The sequence below is a fragment of the Typopeltis vanoorti genome, chromosome 14 (genome assembly GCF_054136105.1).
Source record: "Typopeltis vanoorti isolate ZY-2024b chromosome 14, IOZ_Tvanoo_1.0, whole genome shotgun sequence".
Lineage (NCBI taxonomy): Eukaryota > Metazoa > Arthropoda > Arachnida > Uropygi > Thelyphonidae > Typopeltis > Typopeltis vanoorti.
In genome coordinates this window covers 16,099,645-16,124,026 of record NC_143562.1, presented here as the reverse complement: position 1 = coordinate 16,124,026, position 24,382 = coordinate 16,099,645, and the positions used below count along the sequence as shown (strand labels likewise).

Genomic DNA, 24,382 nt, shown 5'->3' with positions numbered 1-24,382 from the left:
TTCAATCTGCTTATTACATTGTTCCATCCCATCAACAGTGCTTAAGTTAAACTTCTGCTACAAATAATGTACACACTTATTCAAATAGACAAAAATATGACCATGCACGTGTATGATATTGACTAAGTCAGTGATTATTGACCTAAACTCTATCACAGCTTATTTAACTAACTTTTGTTTTATTGCAGCACAGTAGTAAAATACTGACAATCTATAACAGAAAAATACATTCATTCATTTTAGATATTTGTATGCATAAAGTTGTTCATCAGAGGCTATAATTAAAATGCAGGATCATTTACATACTTTTTTAAAATTAATGCAATAACTACAACAATAAACAAAATGGAATGAGAATACTAACACCAAAATGAAAATTTTCTGCTAAAATGAAAGAAGAAACAATTATTCTATATTTTAAGGTAGACTGTGTGAAGATTATTTTATGCAAGCACTTATTTATTTCAAGAAACAGAGTATAAAAAATGAATTACACAAATCTATTTTAGCAGAGTTCTAGCTTTTAGCTAATATGATGAGCATGGCAATACCACTATTATTCTTGACAAGTCAACTATGGGCATTGCATCTTAGCTATACATGGTGGCTTCAACCATGAAAGACTCATCTAAAGTAAATAGTTTTTAAACAGCCAAAAATAACTTACTTTAATATGATTAATGTTAACTTACCAAGTCAAAATGGCCATCAACAGGTTCTGGATGCACTGTATGATGTTTCTTTTTTTGACTTGCATCTCTAATAATCTGAATGGTCTTTGTACCCCTGTCTTGAGATCCTCTCCAGCACAATACCCACACTTGGTCCAAGTTGGGAACATAATGCAAATCTACTGGGAACTTATCTGTAACAACTACCTGAATATTCAAAGAAAGAACTATTACAATACATTTGACAAACAGAAGCAATTCATCTGTCAACAGAAAACAAAATGAATGCATATTTATTTTTTTCTAAAATAACTGCATAATGAAATTTCAATATAATTTATCTCAGGTAACTGAAATGGAAAATGAAAAGAATTATTTTGAAGAAGGAGTATAAAAACTTAAATGGAAAATGTAACCAGTTTAGTGAAGAATGATAAAACTCCATTCCTCTCTCAAGCTAAGCAAAGGGACAAACTAATGTTAGCATGGAAAAAAATGCTGTATTTTTTACTCTAAATTGCCTTATGTATGCATTCATTACAAAACATGATCTTGGGAGCTGTATTCTCCCCTTTTGGTTTCAATGATAATGTGCTGAATCTTGCTGAACTTAGTTCAATACTGGTCTCTAATAATGGGCCCCAGCAAGATTCAAAATAAATGTCAAGTCAGCAAAAATCTTTAAAACACTATAAAGGAGAGTGAAAATATGGTTCCTAAGAAGAATTGTATGCTATCTGGAACTTATGTTTCTTAAAGAAACTATTAATTTATATTTATGATGTTAACAAGTGTGGATTTTTAATCTTAATATATTATCAAAGACCTCCAGGGAGTCAGGTGCTCACTGAAGAGTGAGGGGGGGGTCGCTATAAAAACCATCTATACTCTCTCCTCTAATAGTTATCTAGAATTTTTTGAGATACTGTATTGTTTTTTGATATAGCACTGATAAAGCAAAAAATATGAATGCTATTTTATACTCAGTTTTGATGGTTTTCAGAAATGGTGCAATAAGACTCAGCTTTATCAGATGTTTCTCATACAGACAAATTCTTGCTTACTTAAAAGGCTAAAAGAATTTCAGTGACTGCAAAGAATCACATTGCTCTTGGTAAAGGTACATTGTTGAATGTTAACAAAAAATTGTGAATGTTTCCCCCCACCACCACCCCACCCTTTTAGAGGAATTTTTCTTTTAAATTAGTTATAAATGGCTGAACATCAACATTTGAGAATAATTCCAGAAATATTCCAAGGAAATAAAGGAGCTGTGGAGAGGGTGCAAAAAAAGTTACAAAGATGAGATTGAAAGTATGTGGACAGCAGATACTTGATTTGATAGCCAAAACTTCTGAAAGGATGTCATGGGATACTGATTACTTGAGATTTTCATTGTATAGACAGTGGGGAGAGGACAAGGGAGTATTTATTGAAGATGAGTTTGTGTGTTAGCCTAGTCATCCATGCAGTTAACTTCACAACCATATGCCTGGGGAAGGAGTGTCCTAGGTTCGATTCCTGTCGGTGACGTGAGAAGCTGAAGGATCTTCCTCAACCATAGCTAAGTTAGCCGGTCTTGGGCGTGGACAGTAGGGCTTTTTTCCCAGTTTACCTGGGCTTTTTCATCCCACAAAGCAGGCAAACTGGCCTTCAGAACTCAACACTATAGGACATAGGATACACCGGGTCATAGGGCTGACCACCTTATCCTGTGAACGGTTTGAGGTCCGATGATTAATAAACCCTTGTTAAAATGTTTTTATTTTATTATTATCTTATTAAAATATGTTATCAAATCTTCAAATATATCTTGTCTTCTGCACCTTTGAAATTATTTCATTTGTAACCATTACTATACTTCTGACTTATGGCTGCAAATAATAAACTCACGAGTGCAAAACTTACAGAACAAAGAAATCGCCTCAGGCCAGAGCCAATCTCTTTGTCTGACCCACTAGTGTTTATTCTCAACTGAATTTGGAAAATTTATTTAGTTTCTAGTTGCGCCACCAAATTCGTGGGTGGGAGTTGAATTTCCCTCCGAAGAAAAACACAGTAAAATGCACGGAACTTTCCTCTCTTATCTATCACTAAATCTATCAACATATATTTACTAATCTACAGTCGTGGCAATCTAACTTTAGGACACAGATTCGAATTAATGAGTAGTGCATTGGAAATAGAAATCAGGCAAGTTATTTAAACATGAAAACAATTCATTTATCATCAAAGAAATGTACAAAACGGTCGATACCAAATTCCAAGTAAATCAGGTTCTATGCTTCAATGACAATTCTCAATACAATTTACAATTACTACTCTTATGAAGACAATTCTTGTAAGACCACGTGTCTATAATATTTCCTTTGTTAACATCTTATCACACTTAAAGCAATCTCACTTAAACAAACTCAGGCATAGCTACTAGCAATAATATTAAACACGCAATATTTCACCTTAACAATTAGCCAAGTTTTCTCTCACATATAATTTAACAAGATCATTCAAAGGTTAGTATAAAGTCTAAAGCCCTCAAGTATCATAACAAACAAACTCTTCAAGTCACCGTCATAATTCTGTCTATAGCTAAAACAATAGAAAGATCTTACTTTAAACAGTTGTCTGGTCCTCTCTGATTGATCCTTGGAATCACTTCCTTCTATTACCTTCCAACCTTAAGCAACGAACATGGGTACTTTCTCCGGGATTATTGAGATCTCCTCTTACTTTTTGCGAGCGTTGGGAACTTGGTGGTATTGAACTCCAGTATCTACTTTCTTCTAGGAACAACTTAAATTAGTTGTTTCACACTTCTGGCATCAAATGGCTGGAATGCAGGTGCTGTTGGCGATTGCGAATTATCTTCTACGATGATTAGCGAAACTCCGTCGCCGTAATGTACATCTTATCCTGGTAACTGCTTGACCCTCGCTGACCTCATCGCCTTCTCGAGCCCGTAACTTCTCACTGACCGAGGAACCACTAAAAAGCCTTGTGTCGTCATAGCAAACCCCCTTTATATCTTGCCGATGACCTTGGGTTCTGTTATATAGTAATCCTCTGGGTATTATGTTGTTCTGCACCCGCCACCTTTTTTCGGTCGTTGCATTAAGGTGGGAAACCCCCTTGAATGTTGACCTTCGAGGTTTGCAGTTGCCCCAGGTCATTAGTTAATACCTTAATCCGTCTAGAATTACTGGTGACTAAGAGGTTTCTTTAGACAATTTATCTTACACTTATATTCCTTTGTTCTTTTACAAAAACCCTTTGAGGTGACAATATTCAGTAATATACAAAAAATATTATTTACAAATTAAAAAATATGAAAATTTCTCTATTAACCCACAAGTATTTTTAGTGAATTTTGTTTACCAATGAAATTGGTACATAAGGTATTTTTGTATAAAAATCCTTCTATACATGATTTTACTCCTTCGATATCGCAAGGTAAAAGAGTAAAAGGAAATGAGAATGATGAGATTGCATGCATTTAAGGAACAAGAGCTAGATTTTTCTCTGATAGAACACCAATGACTTGATCAAAAAATTAGCTAATTGGCCAGAAGAATTAAAAAAATTCTTTATCGTCAAACATCCATTGGTCCCAAGAAACAGAACCTTGCACTTAATGGTTTTTGAACCTAAGATGATCAGCAAAATTCTTAATACATCTCCTGCTACTCCCTAACTTAAACAAGATTTCAAGAATGTAATCATGCTATCTTACATCAAAAATGTCACAGACAAAGTGACTGTGTTGCTCCACATGTACAACATAGAAGTGCTTTTTTTTTTTTTTTTTTTTAACCTTTACAAAAAATATCAAGATTCCTACATGCACCTAAAACCTCCACATCACCCCATGAAAAAACCAGGCATCTATGAGATTCATTGCACTTGTGGCATTTGTTATGTATGCCAGACAGGAAGGTCGACAAGAGGGATTTGCATGTCTGAACACATAAAAGATGTCGAAAAAAGAAGAGCATAAATCAGGCCTGGAATTCCACACAACCACTACTGGCCATCAAGTACTCTGGCAACAACAAAAAAAAAAAAGTCATATATTGATTGCAACTGTTTTACAAGAAAATTTAAAGAAGTATCAAATGCTCAGGATCCCTGTACAGTGCAATAAAAATCAAGGCTTAATTTTACATCCAGTATGGTCTGCTTTCATCAAAAATTTAACTGCCACAGACCTAGGATATAGCATGCTCGACACCATAGAATGTGATAGCAACAACTAGCAATGTTCCAATATGCATACAGTAACAAATTTACCATTTGAATTCTGGTTTATCAATTATCTGCTAGAAAAAGTGTTTTTAATTAAGTATAGTGAGGCTTTTTGTCTCAAATTGTGCTACATTTCAGTTGGACACAAGTGTCCTTCAGTGGTGTTATTGTTGAAACTTTTGTTTATATCATGTTTTTGCTACTTGTTTGTTGTACTACTTCAGCATCTAAAGATGGCGTCCATAAAGAAATGTAAGGTGGCATGGAAGACTTCTGTACAAAAGTCTGGCTCTGCTTTGGATTTTTTTGCAGTGGATGCATTGCAAAAACTGCTATATGTATGTGGCAAAAAATGTGAAAGATCTGGACTGTTTGGGTAAACGAGAAGAACGAAAGCATTAACGTATGTGAAAAGTGTCTGGATACATTAGAGCGATTAGGAATAGAAGCAAACGTCGGAACCGTAGTAGAAGAGCTTCGGCAGGAGTTAGTGAAAATGAAAAGCAAAATGAAACATCTGGAAGAGGATATAAAACAGCTAAAGGAGAGATTGGCTGATGATAAGGAGAAGAAGGATGTTAATTGTATGAAGGAAGAATCAAAGGATAATCGTATATCAGTATAATATCATTATAGGAGTGACTACTAATAAAGTGCACAAAACATGCTTTCCTGGTGAAACAATGAAGCAAATAACTGAAGCACTGCTAAAAGGAAATACTGGGTGTCAAAATTAGTGGTAGTCATGGGCACAAATGACTTAGTTGGGGAGAAGAAGAATGTTGATAGAAACCCGAGGAAGTTGTTGCACCAAATAAAGAAGAATAGTGTTCTTGGGAAAGTCGTAGGCGTGTTGCCCCAGATATGAAAACAGTGAATTGAGAAGGAGAGTTGAGATAATAAATAGTAAGATGGCTGAGTTGGGTGAAGCAAAGGGAGTTCAATTTGTAAATTTGTGAAGTGAATTTGAAGAGAAGTTTGGATGGCATAAATCTGATGGATTACATTTGAATGGATTTGGTGTTGGACATTTAGAAAGGCTACTGTTTTCTGAGGAGACAGAGTCAAGAAGTTAATGTAGCAAATGATCAGTCTACCTGTGACACAGGATAGCACAAATCAACAGACTGTACAGCAAGAGGAAGATGGATATGAGGAAGTGGTTGCAGCAGCACAAGGTGATGAAATGCATAATGGTGAGGATGAGACAGGTAGGAATAGAAATCACAGTCAGGATCAGGGAAACAGGAGTGGTCAAATCGAAGACAGAGGTGTAGTATGTCTTCGGTTTGTAGCCGAAGGTAGGCTGGGAGAATGGCCTCAAACACACAGCAATTGTTATGTTTATACACAAATGTAAGGAGTATTCGAAACAAGAGAGCTGAGTTTGTTGCATTAATTGAGACAGTAAGGCCAAAAGTAATTGGAATAAGTGAAACTTGGTTGTCTGAGGAGGATGTGATGTTGGGAATAGAATTAGAAGGATATATAATTTTCCAGGACAGAAATGTGAAAAGAGGAGGGGGAGTGCTGTTGATGATTGCAGAGGAATTGTGTCTGCAAAGTGTGGAAGTGCATGCATGGATTTTGAGTCTGTGTGGTGCGAAGTGGAAATAAACAGGTTGGTATAACTGATAGAATGCTGTTATAGGCTGGGGAATGCAGAGAATACTGACTGTGAAATGTATAGGCAAATTAGTTGGGCATGTAAAAAGAAGGTGATCCTGATGGGAGACTTTAATTACAGGAATATAGACTGGAAGGAGGAAATAGTGTATAGGAACAAGGAGAGCAAGTTTGTGGAATTTCTGAGAGACAAATATCTTAAGCAGCATGTGATTGAAGCAACTAGAGGTTTTAATGTCTTGGATTTGATGATAACTTCACAAGATGTAGTTGTTAATGAAGCGTTGACACTGCCGCCAGTTGGTGAGAGTGATCATGAGGTACTTGTTTAGGAGGTGATGAAACAAGAAAAGGTCACTGCCAAAAATGGATACATGTGGAAGTATAAAGCAGGTGATTATAGGAAGCTCTGTAGTCAGTCAGCATCAGTACACTGAGTAGATGAGCTGAGCGGAAAAGATGTTGACAATGCATGGAAACTCACAAGGCAGTATCTGACAAAGGCAATATATGACTGCATACTGAGGGTTAACCACCCAACCGGCCTGGACGTATATATATATATATACACATCCAAGTTACCATGGATACAAAGTGCATATTAAAATTGTAATACCATTGATATTACATCGAAATATGTGATGGATATGAAGTGTAGAGAAGTGATGTATTTTATCCATATTGAAGGCGACGTGGTTAAGCGAGTGAATAGGGTAGGAGTAAAGGGGATGACCAATGAAATAAAGCAAGCTGTGCTGGAAAAGGAAATGTTATGGAGGAGGTACAAGATAGTCGGTGGTGATCAGATCCATGAGGAGTATAGGGTGCAGGCTAGAAAGGTGACGAGCATGGTAAAGAAAGAAAAGGTGTAGTATGATAGGAGATTGGCTGGTCAAGCTAAGGTTAACTCAGGGGAATTTTTCCACTGCATGGCAAGCAAGAAGAAGAATAGCTATGGTAGACTAACATTAGTGGATAGTCACAGCAGCAGACTAACAGCTGCAAAGGATATAGTGGAATTATTGAATGAGCACTTTATCAGTGTATATCATATACTGATATAAATGATCCAGTACAATATACAGAAGAGAGGCAAGTATTAGGAGAATTGGAAGTGAAAGAAGCAGAGGTGTATCAGATGTTGGTTGGGTTAGATGTGAATAAGGCTGTGGGAATGGATGACATATCACCACGTATTCTTAAGGAATGTGCACCAGAGTTAGTTATGACCTTGACCTGGTTATTTAATGAAAATCTTGCAGGGTAGGGATCCTAAGGAGCGGAAAGAAGGCAAAATAGTATCACTCCACAAGCATGGTTCTAAGACAGAAGTCTCCAACAACTATAGGCCAGTCTGTATAACTGCTGTTGTGGTCAAGGTGTTGGAGAGATTGGTAAGGAATAGAATACAGGATTGGGTTGATGAATTATAGCATTCTTTATGATAGTATTTACTTGCATTCTATGATAAGGTGACAAGTGTGTTGGATAAGGGAGAATCATATACGGTGATATTCTTGGACTTTGCAAAAGCATTTGATAGATTACCACATAAGTTGGTGTACAAGCTGCAGAGGATGGGAATAGATAAAATATTGGTTAGATGAATCAGAGATTGGCTCTCTGAGCAATACAAACAGGTTGTGTATGATGGAGCAGTGTCTCAAAAAAGAAGGGTAACCAGTGGAGTGCCTCAGGGTTCTGTTCTTGGGCACCTGCTGTTTAACGTGTTTGTAAATGATATATCATGTGGACTGACTGGGGATCTTCAATTATTTGCTGATGATGCAAAGTTGAGAAGAATTATAAGTAGCACTGCTGATGTTGAATCCCTTCAGGAAGATTTGAATAGGCTTTTTACTTGGACAAAAGAGTGGGGTTGTAGTTTTAATATCAATAAGTGCAAGGTGTTGCATTTTGAAATGCAGAAATATAAGGCTGTGTACTATATTAATGGTGCTGTACTGCAGGAAGTGGATGAGATTAGAGATTTGGGAGTGATGGTTGACCGTAGACTGAAGTTTAGAGGGCATATTGCTAGTGTTGCAAAGGTTGCACATCGTAGTGTCACTGTATAAGGCATTGGTCAGACCACACTTGGACTATTGTGCTCAGATCTGGTCCCCTGGTTTTCAATGCGATGTTGAGACATTGGAGAGGGTCCAGAGACGAGTGACTAAGACAATGTCAGGACTTTGGAATGCTGGCTATGGAGAGAGGTTGAGGAAATGTGGATTGCAAAGTTTGGTAGATAGGAGGAGGAGGAGAGGTGATATGATAGAGATATTTAAGTTAGTGACAGGATTTTATCAGATTAATCCAGAGGGGATTATAAAAAGAGTAGAAGGTGAGAGAGGAAGAACCAGAAGTCATTCCTGGAAGTTGTGTAAAAGTGTGGTGAAGAAGGGTGTGAGGAGATTTTTTTCATGGAGAATCATCAGTGAATGGAATGCATTACAAGAATGTGTTGGTAATGAAATCCTTAACACAAGGAGTGTTAAGGATTTTAAGATTCTATATGATATGTTGTCAGTTGAATGAACCTCCCACAATGAGTCTGTCAACTCCATGGAGGGTGTAATAATAATGATAATAATAATAATAATAATAATTATATTTAACAGTTAAGTTATCAAAAACATCTAATATGCGTAATTAATTGTTAATAGGCTTTTGTTGTGTAAAACTTTATGTACCACTACCCCTGATGATGTAAGTCTTACGACATATGAAACTTGTCAGATTTTAATTGTTAATTTTTATTAAACACCTTATTTATATTATGTGGTCTCAATACCGAAAACTTCCCACAGAACTGCTAAACCACAGAAACTTACATTTATAAATGTAGTGTATTATTATAGTATAGTAGTGTATTATTGTAGTATAGTAATGTAGCATTCATATCATCATATGCTGATATTGCATCAGCATCTTCAGAGTATACGTGTTACCAGAATAAGCAAATGGTATGATTACTGCAGTCTTAAGAAAGGTAAAAATAAATTAAAAATGACAATGATCTGGGTTATAAAAATGAGTGTTGTCTACGACAGTCTCTAGACTGCAAAACTTTTGCAGTCACTCTTGCTCATACTGATAATTTATTAAGAATCAGATTTCGTTTTTCAGATGCTAAAGAACACAACATCCTATAAGCGACAGGAGTGGCAATTGGGTTAGCAGCAACTATTTATAAATTGCACTCATTCAGTCTGCACATTCATGTTATAGACTAAAACATTCTGGTAATAGTCATGATGGATCCAATTAAAATGTAACAATATCTAAATACAGTACTGACATGAAATAAAAATACAAATATATAAGAACATATAAACATGGAAATTTTTATACTTACATCAACCACAACCATTTGTATCCGTGATATAATGAGAATTCTGTCCTTTGTTGGTTGTGATACATACACATAGCGATCTGCAACATTAATTGCCTGCCCCCATGAGCAATTAATACCTCTGTCTCCACACACGTATTCCTGAGTGCCTGGAATGATGTCAGTACTTTGAATTTGATGATAAAGTCTACAGTTGTCAGGGTCATATACAGATACTCCCCAGTCATGAAATGTGAAAAACCTATGTTCTTCTGCTGGAGCAGCTGGGGTGAGAGGAAAAGAGAAGCAAAATACACTTCTTATAACTCTTTGTATTTAAAAGAGATAATTTGAGTATTATTATGGAATACTGCATCAATGTCAACGTTGTTTTTCTCCATACTTCCCTCTCTCTCTATACACACACATTGAGGAATTCTATTGACTGATTTAATATTTTGATAATTTACAAATATAATAATATGGATTTAATAGTTTAAATACAATTTATATGTCTGTATCAGTTTATACTACAATTTTATTCATTTTAATTTCTTGATATTGTAATATACTGTATTTTATTTATTATTCTTCAGAAAATTCAAATTTTATTACTGAGTGGACAATATATGATTATTACTTATAGAAGTCCAGCAAGTAATTCATTTTGTAGAAAATACTACACCTTTTGTTTTTATTAATGGTCTCTGGATAGAGAAACTGAACATGCTGACATTGAATTTTGCCACATCAAAGTAGCCCCATTAAATTCTGAAATCTGGTTGCACATTTAATTTTAAATGCTGTAAAATATCTTTTCCTTATCAGAAAAAAAAGATCAAGAAAAAAGTTCTTTAATGCACTACACAGATTTTTTTTTTTGTGTGCAACTATAAGTATAAAAAGAAAGCTAGGAATTGGAAATGTATTTGGAATTGTTATATTGGAAAAAAAAATGAAATAAGCCATTCACTTATGTATTTATTTTTTTACTTTTATTATGCTAATTCCACCTGTGAAAGGGGGTTGCAAACCCACAGCACATTAGTGCTGGATAAGTTAAGGTCTAGATAATTCAATAATTCATTGAGACCAATAAAAGTTTTTAAGCCACTTCAGATCTCCATTAAGCAGAACGGTGATCTTACATTATGTGATCATCTTACAGTATTGTAATTAATGACTGTCATGTCTAACTTAATTTTTTAGTAATCAAGTTGATGTCAACATCTCTCTGAATGAAAGGAACCAAACCAAACCTCTCTCTCTCTCTCTCTCTCAAATTATAGTAATTCTTCCAGAGTAAACATTTTATCTGCTCCAAAACAAATATAAAACATACCATAATACCTTTACCTCAAGGAACTATACAAGCTCGTCCAGAAGGCTTTTATAAATATTCATACCCATCAATAATGTGGCATTTAAACCTGCAACCTTTGCAATAAACAAGCAATATGGCTTTTACCAACTGAGCAGTCAAAGCTGGCAACATAAGAGAATACAAATTACTCTGAATATGCATTCCCTATTTATCATGTTACAGGGAACAGGACAAAAAATATGGTAATGGGAGTAAAAGAAGATCACTAATTCATGCCAGAAACAGAATGTATAGCATAAGGAAGGCAAGAAGGAGTAGCAACACTAGCAGTGTACCATAGTGAATTACCTACTGAATATCTGCAATAAATAAACATTGCCACATTATTTATAGCATCCTTATTCACTAGGTTCGTGTTATGCATATCATTCTAACCAAACAAAAGGTGTCACACCTCATTACTAAAATACTCTGGATTAGATATGCTGAAAATTTTTTCACTTGGTTTTATTATAAATTAAAGATGCTGAGAAATTATATTCTTGGTTTCATCCTTTATCCAAGTGTAAGCAAAACGCCTTTTGGCTACTTATATATGGAAAGGAGAGGTGATATGATTGAGACTTTTAAACTGTTGAGAGGTGGTTACAGGGTTGACACTGGGGAGTTCTTTCTCTTGGTTGAACAGCAGGAAGGAGTGATGTCAAGGGGCCATTCTTGGAAGTTACAAAAGGAAACTGTAGGAAAGAGGATGAGGAGTGGTTTCTTTGCATGGAAGGTGGTTGAACCGTGGAATGCATTTCCTGATAGAGTGGTGAGAGTGAGAATGGTCAATGAGTTTAAGGAGTGGTATGATAGACTTTGTGTTTCCTAGGAGGGACCTCCCACGATGAGTTTTGATAGACTTTGTGTTTCCTAGGAAGGGCCTCCCATGATGAGTCTTTTGACTCCTTGGAAGCCTAAATAATAATAATATGGAAATATAACTTCTGCATTACTTCAACCTTAGTATCACTTCTGGGTCTGGTTCTCACTAATGAGACCTCAATAAAGATCAAAATGGGTCTGGGTAGTGGCCCTTCTCATAATGCATAACATTATATAAAGTCTATAAGGATATGTGCATTGCATTATGGGATATTAAGGCAACTGATGTGAAGTCATTAGCCTCTATATGCAAGTAGCTCGGTTGTGAAGTAATTTCACGACTGAGCTACTTGTGTTTCTCCAAGTGTTTGCTTACACTTGGATAAAGGATGAAACCAATAATATAATTTCTATAAATCTTTAATTTATAGTAAAACCAAGTGAAAAATCTTTCAACAATATATCTAATACCATCAAAGTTTTGAAGAGGCTGATATTAGGAGTCACACCCAGATATGTGATATTCCTGGAGTACTAAGATCCTCTACAGAGGACAGTACTGTTTGATAAAGGTAGGTCCTACTTCAGCAATCTGATTATGTCCTATAATAGAATAACTGCATAGTTAGATAAGGGGAATGGATGCACCATTATTCTCTTCTTGGAACATACAGAGACATTTGACAGAATTCCACATGTAAATAACATACTTAAAGGAATGGGTATGCACAATAAACTTGTGACATGAATAGGAGAGTAGCTGACAGGTACTAGAAAGTTATGAGCAGGTGGTGATACCAAGTGAAGGAAGTATACTACTGTATTCTATTCTTGGACCACTGTTTATTTAATTTATACAGTAACATACCAGTTAAGCACTCAGGATATGCTCCTAGAAACTGAAGTGATAACTGAAACAGTCCCAAATGGAATCATTTTAACATTTTATAATATATAACTGATATTGAGTTGTTTGCTGATGTTAAGTTGGTGTGAGTGATAAGACATATCTGATGCAAAATCATTGATGCAGGTTGCTGACTTGAATATACTAATTCTATGGCCACATGTCAGTGAGCATTGAATCAATTCAATGTCCCTAAATGCAAGTTTATGAAGGAATGAAGGAAATTTCAGGCAAAGTATCATATTAATGGAAATTTTTTGTAAATGGTCAATTAAGCTAGAAACTTAGGAGTTATGATTGAAAACTTAAAGTTTAGGGACAACAACACTAAGATAGTAAAGTAATCACGTCAGATACTTGCACTTTTAAAGAAAACGCTTAATTTGTATACAAAAAAAAAAATAAAATAAAATAAAATACTACCAAGATAACTAGACAACAGAATTATACATACGAGGAGACTGAGGAATGCAATCTTTAAAGCTTGAGGAGTACAGGAATGAAAGGAGATATGACAGAAACATATAAGTTAGTAAGAGGAAACTCATATATACAAGTGAGATTTTGTAGCTGGTGCATACATACATATACTGGCCACTGAATTAGAAATCTTTATTATAAATGGCACTTATGCAGCATATATGCAAAATACTTGGTTACATGAAACATGCTCTAGGCAACTATTTAAGAATATAGCTGGTCAGTAATTATCAATAGTGTTGATCACAATGGAAAAAAAAAACAAAGGATCTTTAGGAGTTCGATAAAGGACTAATTGTGGATGTCTATCTGGCTGGAACCATGATTTTGAAAACCGAAGAACTGACTGGTTTCTCAAAAGGTGAGATATCCTAGGTGTTTAATCAGTGGAAAATACCCCACATGGCTTGTCTAAGAGGCATAACTATGGTTCTAAGACAGTCTGTCAGGAATGAGATTACCATCATCTGAGAAGGCTTGTACAGACAAAATCCTGTGTATGCAACAATTGATGGAAGTATTTAATGAAGGCTGTTTCCGACCCACATCTCACTGAATCAATTCTCTGAATTATGTCCAGAGAATTGAAGAGGATTGGTATTGGCAGTCACAGGTCCAACATGTTCAAATTTCTAATTCAGTGGCTGGTATGAGCACTTCAGGGTCATCTCTAGACTAGCTAAAAGTGTGGCTAGGAAGCATGTGAAGTCCAGATTCTTATCATGGTAGCCAGTGTGTGCGTGTGTGTGTGTGTGTGGAATAGCCTACCATTAGATGTTGTTTGGGCATCTTTAGTGAGTATATTCATGGAGAGATATGATACACACCTGAGTGACTAAAATGTCCCTCACTCAATGAGTCCTTGCAGTCCCCGAAAGAACTTACATAATAATAAAGTATTATTAACGAAGGATTTCACCAGAGGAGATGACTGGGAAAATGAAAATGCTGATAATGCAATGGGCAATAAATTTTGGAAAATTTCATAATGATTATCTCAATTTGAGAGTCAAATAGCAACTCTAGTCTCTATTTGAGTTGTAAATCAGTAGTTAGAATTGAAGGAGGTACAGGAAAATAGTTTCATGTTAAGTCAGGTGTGCAACAAGGATGTATATTATTTCCACTGTTATTCATCATCTATATGGATCACATTATGAAGAAAAGTGATATTAAACCTCTGATATCAAAATTGGAGATGTTAATCTCAGCTCTTTATGCATATCATAGTATACTACTAAATAAATCCAAGACAAGTCTGTAGGATTCCCTGACCAAATTGAATAACTGCTATAATAAATTTGGCATGAAAATCAGCATTAAAAAGACAAAGGCAATGGAACTGGGTAGGAACACTGAAAACATGAACTGCACCCTGAATGGAGAACCTATAGAACAAATAAAACATTTCAGCTATTCAGGAACAATTTTTAGTGAAGATGGCAAATTAAATTTGAAAATAGACAGCAGAATTAGCAAAGCAGATATGGTAGAATGTCAACTGAATAAATTTATATGGAATAAGAGAGAAATTAGTCAAAACACTAAACTAGCTGTATACAAGACAGTGTTCAAACCAAATGAAACTTATGGATGAAATCACAGATATGAGAATCCTGAGAAAGATTAGTGGGATCAATGGCAGTATCATATTAAAAATGAGGATATTAATAAAGAACTTGGCATTATTAGCATTCAGGAATGTGTTAGCAGAGCTAATCTCAGGTTGTATATCCACTTAAACAGAATGGGAGAGCAGAGATTAGCTAAACAAGTGTTCTTTGCCAGGATAGCAGGAAAAAGACCCAAGGAAGACCAAGATGCAGGTGGATTAATACAATAAAAAGTGCCTTAGATGACAGAAATATAAGATCTGATAATACTGGAATGTTGACAGATAACAGGCTGATCTGGAGGAAAATTTGGAAGAAATTAGTAATGATATAACTGTTCATGTAGTATTATCATAAGATCCTGTATATCCCCCCCCTCAAGGACATATGTCAGGAATTTGATGATGTTATCTAACATAATGTGCATGAACCTATTACAGGAATGATTGGATCTTGGAATTCATAATAACAGAGGAATTAGTTATCATATTAATTACTTAGAATCCATCTCTCATAATTATCATTTGACCTTGGAAGTTTAAATAAGACTAAGGAAGAAAATGACAATTAGTAAAATAGGATTCCCTGATTCCACTAGAGTCCAATTTCAAAATAACTAACTTTCATGGTATGATAAGAGAATTAAGCATTTATAACTGGGATACATTATTTAATGGAAGAAACACAATGCAAAATGTATAACATTGAGAAACATCTTAAATTATTGACTCCTAAGTTTATACCTAGGAGTAAATTTTGTAATAAACATGGAGTCAGCTGGATGAATAATTAATTTCTTTAAGAAATATGTTATGGAAAGTAAATTATGAGAAAAAAAATGAATTAACTAAATTGTTAAAGTTTAAAGGAAAACTTAAATATAATTAGCTAAGAATACAAAGATTAATCTGAAAAGTTGTTATATGTAAAACAGGGTGATCATAATAGAAACAAAGTTCATTTGGATCAATTCTTAATGATCCAGCAGTGGATGCAGAATAATTAAAAAGTATTTTGCAAATGTATATGTGAACGCAATTGTAAAACATGGTCAATAGCAAAAAGGAGATAATAGAAATCTCGCTATATTTGAAAGAAAAGTACTACAAAGACCCAATATTCTAACATACAAAGTGAGTGGTTTGGCCACATTAGACGGGTAGATGAACCAGCTGATCAAATGAGTGCTTATAAATAAACGTGACAAGGAAAGACTTACAGGAACATCCTGATCAAGCTGCATGGATGTACTAATAAACACCTAAGACAACTCGGATTGACTTCTTAGTCTGGCCATAGTATTTTGGGTGGCTTAGAACTGACCTTAGTCAGTTCTAAGCCACTTTTAGTTTTTTAGTAATACAGAGCCTTATCAACTTTACCTATACAAGTTGCTACAAGGTGCTTTTACTTTGAATAAGAAACTCTGGATGAGATAAAGAAGTGAAAAGTTTTTTACCTTGGGGATAATATATTAAGGATACCAAGTAATTTTATAAACTTGTTTTTTTTACTCCTTCTCCCAAGTAAGCAAAACAGTTAAGTTTGCACTTGAACGTAGTTCAAGTCTAAAGGTAGTGCAACACCCGGGAAATACTAAGAATAGTGATCAGGGCTTTACCCACCTTTACAACGAGTTACCCTGGTGTTGCACTACCTTTAGACTTGAACTACATTCAGGCAAAAACCTAACTGTTTTGCTTACTTGGGAGAAGGAGTAAAAAAATCAAGTTTACAAAACTTGGTTTTTTACTCCTTGGACTAGTTATATGTTAAGGATACCAAAAACTTGGTTTTTGGTATCCTTAATAAAAAAACCAAGTTTATAAAATTACTTGGTATCCTTAATATATAAAATTACTTGGTATCCTTAATATATATTATCTCCAGGTAAAAAAACTTTTCACATATTTGGGGGGGAAGGGCCCCATTGCCCCCCCCCCCCTCTGGGTGCATCACTGCATAGAGAAGTTGTTTATGCTTTGAAACATTCTACTTCAAAAAAATAATGGTTTTGGAATGAATCGTTTCAAAATTTCTTTTGGAAGGAAGTGTAATAAGTGAAGCAAACAAGGTATCAGTGGAAGTCAGAGATGATGTGACTGAGCAGGAGAGTGGAGTAAGTGAAACTGATGTGGTTGTGGAGGAGAATGTAAGAACAGGAATTCAAATTGGACAGAGAATTAGGGTAGGCCTGAGAGGTCATGAGAACATGGTGTAAGAAGAGGAGTTTCTGAAAGGGGTAATGAATATACGTACGTGGATGGTCAGTGTAGGAATGAAATGGAAAGGATTACATGGGGAGGGTCGAGTCGGGGAGGCTATGTGGGGCAGAGGATGAACAGACAGGAGCAGGTGAGGAGAAGTCACAGACAAGGGACAGTATGAGTGTGGACTAGTTATAGACCAAGAAGTGTATTGTTATGTTTATTTATGAATGGAGAGATATGATGTTTTGTGAAGATAGGAAAGGCAAGAAGGTAGGGGGGAGATGCTGCAAAAGAGAAAAAAGTAGCAGCAGTTTTGAAGCAGTACAGTGTAAAATGGAAGTTGATAGAGTGAGATATTTGGTGGGGTGTTGCTACAGACAAGGGAATGTGGAAGGTGGAGACAAAGAAATGTATAGGTAACTTGATTTAGTGAGCAAGCAAAGGATGATCATTATGGGTGATTTCAATTAAGGCAATATTGATTAGAATGAAGAGATATCGTCAGGGAATAAGGAGAATGAATGTCTCAAGTTCTTAAGGAACAATAAAGGCAGTATGTAATAGAGGGCACACAAGGGTTAAGAGTCTTAGATCTGGCTATATCATCAGAGGATGAGATTGTGAATGGAGTGTTGTCTGATCTTCTCCTGCTGGTGACAGTGACCATGAAGTGATCATCTGGGTTGCAGCCAATCATATGAGAACTTCTATAAAGAAGGGATATATGCAAAACTACAAGACTGGTGATTAAGAAAATCTTAAGAGACAACCTGTAGCTATAGCATGGAAAGAGGGGTTGAGTGGGAAGGTAACAGATACTTCGTGGGTATTGATCAAGAGCTATTTAACAGCAGCAATGTCTGAATATATTCCAAGGGTGAAAAGGCTAAACAAGACAGAAGTAAAATGGATGAATGAAGAGATTAAGAATGAAATCTGGAAGAAGGAGACACTGTGGATGCAACACAAGATGAATGTTCATAATGATCAGTTGCATGAGGAGTACAAGGAGCAGGTGGAAGGTGACTCAGTTAGTAAAGACAGTAAATGTGCAGTATGAAAATTGGACAATCAAGCTAAGAAAAATCCTAGTATGTTCTGTGGCAAGTAGAAGAAAAAATGGCTATGGAAGAATAATGCTGTTTGAAGACACTAGCAGATTGAAAACCAATGCAGAGGATATAGTTAAAGTATTCATTGAGCAATTTATCGGTGTATTTCATCCTTGAAATGAAAGCAACTGAGAAGCTGCTTTAAAGGAGATGCATATACGGTAGTGTACTTAGATTTTTCAAAGGCCTTTGATAGACTGCTACATGGCAAACTAGTAGCTAAATTGAAACAAATGGGAATAGATAACAGATTAATAAGTTGGATAGAGGACTGGCTTTCAGATAGGCATCAGCAGTTGTATATGGAGGAGTGGTATCACAAAAGAGGAGGATCACTAGAGGAGTGTAACAGGATCTGTTTTGGGAGTATTGTTGTTAAACCTATATGTTAATGACATTGGAACCAGCTTAACTAGAGATGTGCAGCTGCTCGCTGATGATGCAAAGTTGGAAAGGACTATGAGAAGTAGAGCAGATGTTGTGGCATTGCAAGAGAATCTGAATGGACTATACAATTGGGAAAATGAGTGGAGCCATCATTTTAATGCTGCAAAGTGGAAGGTCTTGAAATCTGGTAAGCAAGGTTGGAATGCAAAGAGTGGAAAAAGTTTGATGGACTCAGAGGAGATGAGAGATCTGGGAATGATGTTGGACAAAGACTTAAACTTTAGGGGTTACATTGGTAATATTCTAAGAACATCCAAAGATTATGGCAATAATGAGGAGAACAGTGACCTGCAGAATCAAACAGGTTATGGTTCCCTTGTATAAGGCTTTGATCAGGCCACATATTGACCACTCTGCACAGATTTGGTCGCCTAGATTTCAGATGAATGAGAATGTATTTGAAACGGTCTAGAGAAGGCTTACTAAGTTAGTGTCTGGTCTGTCTCAGAGATTGAGGGAATACAGCTTACAGAGCCTTGTGAATAGATGACAAAGAGAGAATATGATTGAGACATAAGTTGCAGGTAGAGAGGGAGAGGCCATCCTTTGAAGTTGTATAAGGAGCATGTGAGCAGGGCGTGAGAAGTAGGTTCTTTGAGTGGAGAGTGATTGCTGAGTAGAATGCACTCCTGAAAGTGTCGTGAGTGCAGAAAATTAGAATGGGTTTAAGGCACGGTTTGATGATCAGCTTGCATGAGAGAATATATATTTTCTATAATAAAAAGAATAACAAAATTAATAGCAGAAAAAAGTTTGAGGCACTAGTCAGTATATTTTTCTAAAAAAATATCAGCATAGGTGAGATGCGATTAAGAGAGAATATATATTCATAAGGATAAAATAAAAATATTACAACATTTTCAGAAAGACAGAAGAGGCATTGGAGAGAGAGAGAGTAGAAGAATTATGAACTCTGTGGGTAGTGCAATTTGAGGAAGTGGGTGTCATTGTATTTGAAGCTATTTAATATCAAGCAAAGCCAAGAGGAAACAAAACATTTAATGAAGTATTTGTTGTTCTGTCTCTGGAGGTATAGGGAAACAGTGAAAAATGAATTGACATGGAAAAGATACATTTTTGAGCAATTGAATAGGTAAATTACACTGAGCAACAAATTGAAAATTTCTGTTTTGTCTTAAACCAGGTCAGTCTAATTAATTCTGAGAAGGAAGAATGATTATGGAAAGATGATATTAATGGATGAAAATGGTAGAATGGTAAACAGCTGCAGAAGACATTGTTGAGGTATTCAGTAATCAATTTATAAGGGCGTTTCATCCTCATGGGTTAATTCATGAGAAACTCGAGTGTTTGAGGAGATAGGAGAGGATGGCTTAATTGTGAGTGAGCAGGAGGTATTTGAGGAAATAAATAACCTTGATATCAATAAGGCAATAGAATTTGATGACATATCACCATGCATCTTAAGGGAATGTTCCAGGGAATTGGTGGTAGCATTGGCATGCCTGTTTAATAAGAGTCTTACAACAGCACAGGTTCGAAGGGAGAGGAAAGAAGGTAAAGTTGTTCCACTGCATAAAGGTGTGGTGTTAAGGCTGTGGCTACAAACTATAGGCCAAACTGTATATCTGAAGTTGTGGTCTAGGTACTAGAGAGATTGGTCAGAAGTAGGATACAGAAATGGGTTGATAACAACAGTATTCTCTGTGGTTATCAGTATGGGTTTGTTAAAGGGAGATCATGTTTTACTAACTTACTTATGTACTATAACAAGGTGACAAAAGGCCTTTGACAGGATACCACATGGAATTATAAGTAAACTGCAACACATGGGGATGGATATAAGGTTGGTGAGGTGGATAGGAGGGTGGTTGATAGAGAGATATCAGAGATTAGTTTATTCAGGAGTAGAATCCAAAAGAAGGCCTGTGACTAGTGGCATGCTGCAGGATTCTGTTCTTGGACTGCTACTGTTTCATTTGTTCATTAACGATATAGGAAAGCCAGCTTGGTTGGCTGAGTGGTTAGCATATCCGCTCTTCAGCCAAAAGGCTGGGGCATGGATGTTTGTGACTGTCTGTGAAAATACTAGTGGTGGTGGTGGTCGGTGGTAGATGGCATTGGTATAGATGATGAAGGTAGTTGCAGTTCGTTGTAGTTGGTGGATTGAGTTGTAGAGTAGCTGCCCTCCCTCGATTAATCTTTGGACTCCCTGGAGGGTGTCACATAATGATAATAATAGGAAAGGATCTGAGAGGAACTGTTTCAGTTATGTGCTGATGATGCAAAGTTGGGTAGAGCAATATTTAATACAGATGATACCAAAATTTTGCAGGATAATTTGGATAGATTGGCAGACTGGACAAAGGAGAATGGATATCAGTTTAATTTGGCAAAGTATAAGCCTTTTGGAATGAAAAGATTACCAGCTGTATACCACATTGGTGGGACCATACTCCAGGAAATTGATGAAGCCAAAGACTTAGGAATGGTGGAGAGGGAGTTAACGTTTAAGGGGCACATAGCAAAAGTGGCTAAAGCAGCTTATCAAAATCACTTGGCTTCTGAAAAATACTTTGATTTCCAAACCAGGGTTTCTTGGTGATGAGGAGGTGGACAGGATCCAGAAGCGCAAGTGACTAAGATAGTAGTAGGTCTATGGAATGAACCTTACGAGTACAGGTTGAAGATTTATGGGTTATAGAAACTAGTTGATGAGGGGGGGGGGGGTGATGTGATTGAGACAAGACAATTTACAAGATTAATTCAGAGGAAATTTTTCATAACAGATGTGTTGTTGAGAGAATTAGGGATCATCCATGGAAACTGAGTAAGAGTGTAGTTAGCAAGGGTGTTAGAAGTAGGGTTTTTGCTTGGAGAGCGGTATGAATACACACACATATGAACATACAGCATATATGAATACAACATTGTTATCTCTTCATCACTGTGATGTAGAGATAACAGTGTTGTCTTCTTCATGGTGCATTATTTAAAATAATGTACCATGTGGAAGAAAAAATACATTTAATTATTATTCTTATGAACTGAACTACACATCAAAAATATCATGACGTGTATGAGAAAGCATTTTAGTTTTTGGTATATCTTTCCAGTACTTTATAAAATCTCATTTTGATGAAGTCAGGTGTATAAACAACATTCCTCTCATTTTCAGATATTTTGTTCAAATAAAATGAAAAAGAAAACTGATGTAAAAATTCCTTTACAGGACAAAGCTGAAACTTACTAGGAGTAGGCTGATCTTGAACAACCAGGGAACTGATATCTCGAGTGGATCCTGCAGGATTAGTTGCTATGCACATATAAGCACCAGTATCACTATATGTTATTTTCCCAACTACTAGGGCTGTACTATTACCTAAAAACAAGAAATAACAAATGCAATAAAAAAAACTCCAATTATTACTATTCTAATTATTTTATTAGCACAAAACATAAAATTAGCTGAATGCAAAGAAGATTTTTGACTTGAAACTAATCAAAAACAAGTACAGAAATAATCAAAGACAATTTTAAAATGGTGCAATACAAATCTGTTCTGCTATCCACTAAAATAGTCTGACTGAAACCAAAACTGAAATGACCAAAACAAATCTTAGTTTTTGAGTCATTTCAATTTCATTCAGTGAGAGCAGAATTTATTCATTTTGCTACTAGAAAACGGCAACTTAAACAGCATCACAAGTCTTGAAAAATTTATTAAGGATCCAAATACTATATTTCAATAAACTCATCAACAAAGAATAAAGGAATGTGTACAGATGGACAAAATGAATAGACAATTTCACATTTTTTTGAAAGCGAATAAAAAAAATAACATAATTAAACAGTTTAATGTTTCAACTATATACCAAAGATATAAAAAAATTATATAATTGAAAAAGAGAACCATTATCCAATATGAAAGCTGCATAATTTCAACTAAACTTCAGCACATGTCTGGTGCTGATTTATTCACTTCTTTCTGAAAATATGTAATTAAATATTAAATAAAAATTACACACTCGTTTTTATTTTTTTGTTTAATGTTGCATAGTTTATAGCTGACTACAGCGTCTCTAAAATCCAAACAGTCTCTTTAATTCTGCCAATCATTTTTTTATTTCCAAATGATCCTGTAGTCATTTTAAAAGCATAGTCTACCAATCTTAGTTTACTATACTAAAAATAATGTCATTATTCTGAGGTGCCCACTATTTTTTATCTCTAAATGTAGATTGTGCTTCTGTGTCTCTCAATGTTCTCAGCAGAGAAACCAAAACATGCACCTTCTGATTTTGACATACCTGAAACAATCATGAAATGTTAAAGGAAAGCAGATGATATGCATGAAAAATGCATCTTTCTGAAAACATTCTGAATCCACTTTGTAAATATATGTTTTTACTTCAAACCTAAATGATGTCATAATTTTCAAGCCATTCATACTCTTTCTTACAGAAATGTGTTTACCATTTTCTTTAACCACTACACATTTCATTTTTTCCAATAAAATTACATTCTCTTTAATGTCACTCATCTAAACATTTGTGCATACATTCACTGTGAATGTATGCACAAATGTCTTGAACACTCCTAGCATGATATATTAGGAGTGTCCAGCCTAAAAACCAAAGGAGAGCCATGGACTCAGCTCACCAATCAGCCTGGCCGGCTGAGTGGATGGTGTATACAGTCTTCAATCAACAGGCTGTCACTTCAAATCCGAACTAAATATCCATTTATCCAATCAATGGGCAAATCAAATCCTGCTATGGTCATTTTGTGAATGTTTTTAGGTGATAGATGAATCCCATCTCCTGTCCTTTCCTGTCAAGTGTCATCTCCATCCTGAACACATATCTACAACATAGGATGCTAACTGTGTGACAGAAGAGATTAAAATCTCACCATCTTATCTTTCTATAATCGGTTGATTATAGTTTGTAACAGTTTTTTACTTTTTAGTTCCTTACATCAGTTATGTACCTTGAAGATGCCAACACTTAGTTGGTGAAACTAGGTAGTATAACTTAGTTGTTTATTATATGCACTCGATCAATATAATCCCATTAAAAGTCTTTCCAGATCTTATCTTTCTGCTGCATATTATGGATCTCAGGTAGAGATCCATAATAGTCAGTGTTCTGGATGTAGATGACACTTGACAGGAAAGGACAGGTTTACAAAATTTTGTGAGCAGGATTCACATATTTTTACCTCATTTACTGTCTCTTCTAATACCACTGATCATTTTCTGATTTTCATTGTTTAAATCTTGACTTTCTGCACTGTAAACTATCCTAATAGTAACTGGATTCCATATTCCAATTGCATGTCCAGCAAGTAGAGATAGGCCAATCATTTCCTATCTTACACACACGCATTTACATGTCAACTAATAATTCTAACCAGTTTCCAAACATTCTTCCACATAAATAATTCTTCTAATTATCTACTAGGTTATCTACTAGGGTAGAAATTTAGATGACAAATTTTGTGTTGATTTCTTCAACAGAGTACTACTCACATAATTACTTGATTGATTTTTACACTGCCTAGGATTAGAAAGATTACAAGTA

The 24,382-nt window shown here is 35.5% G+C and overlaps 1 protein-coding gene across 2 annotated transcripts in view; it reads right to left on the bottom strand.

The window, feature by feature from the left end:
- Positions 1-24,382, bottom strand: part of LOC150099257 (follistatin-related protein 5-like) — a 503,787-nt gene that overhangs the window by 56,054 nt on the left and 423,351 nt on the right. For both annotated transcript variants that reach the window (XM_090403821.1, XM_090403822.1), the window contains exons 10-12: positions 22,048-22,179; positions 9,901-10,160; positions 693-878 (exon numbers count right to left, since the gene is read on the bottom strand). In XM_090403821.1, coding sequence (XP_090259947.1) covers positions 693-878; positions 9,901-10,160; positions 22,048-22,179 — 578 coding nt within the window. The remainder of the gene's footprint in view (positions 1-692; positions 879-9,900; positions 10,161-22,047; positions 22,180-24,382) is intronic.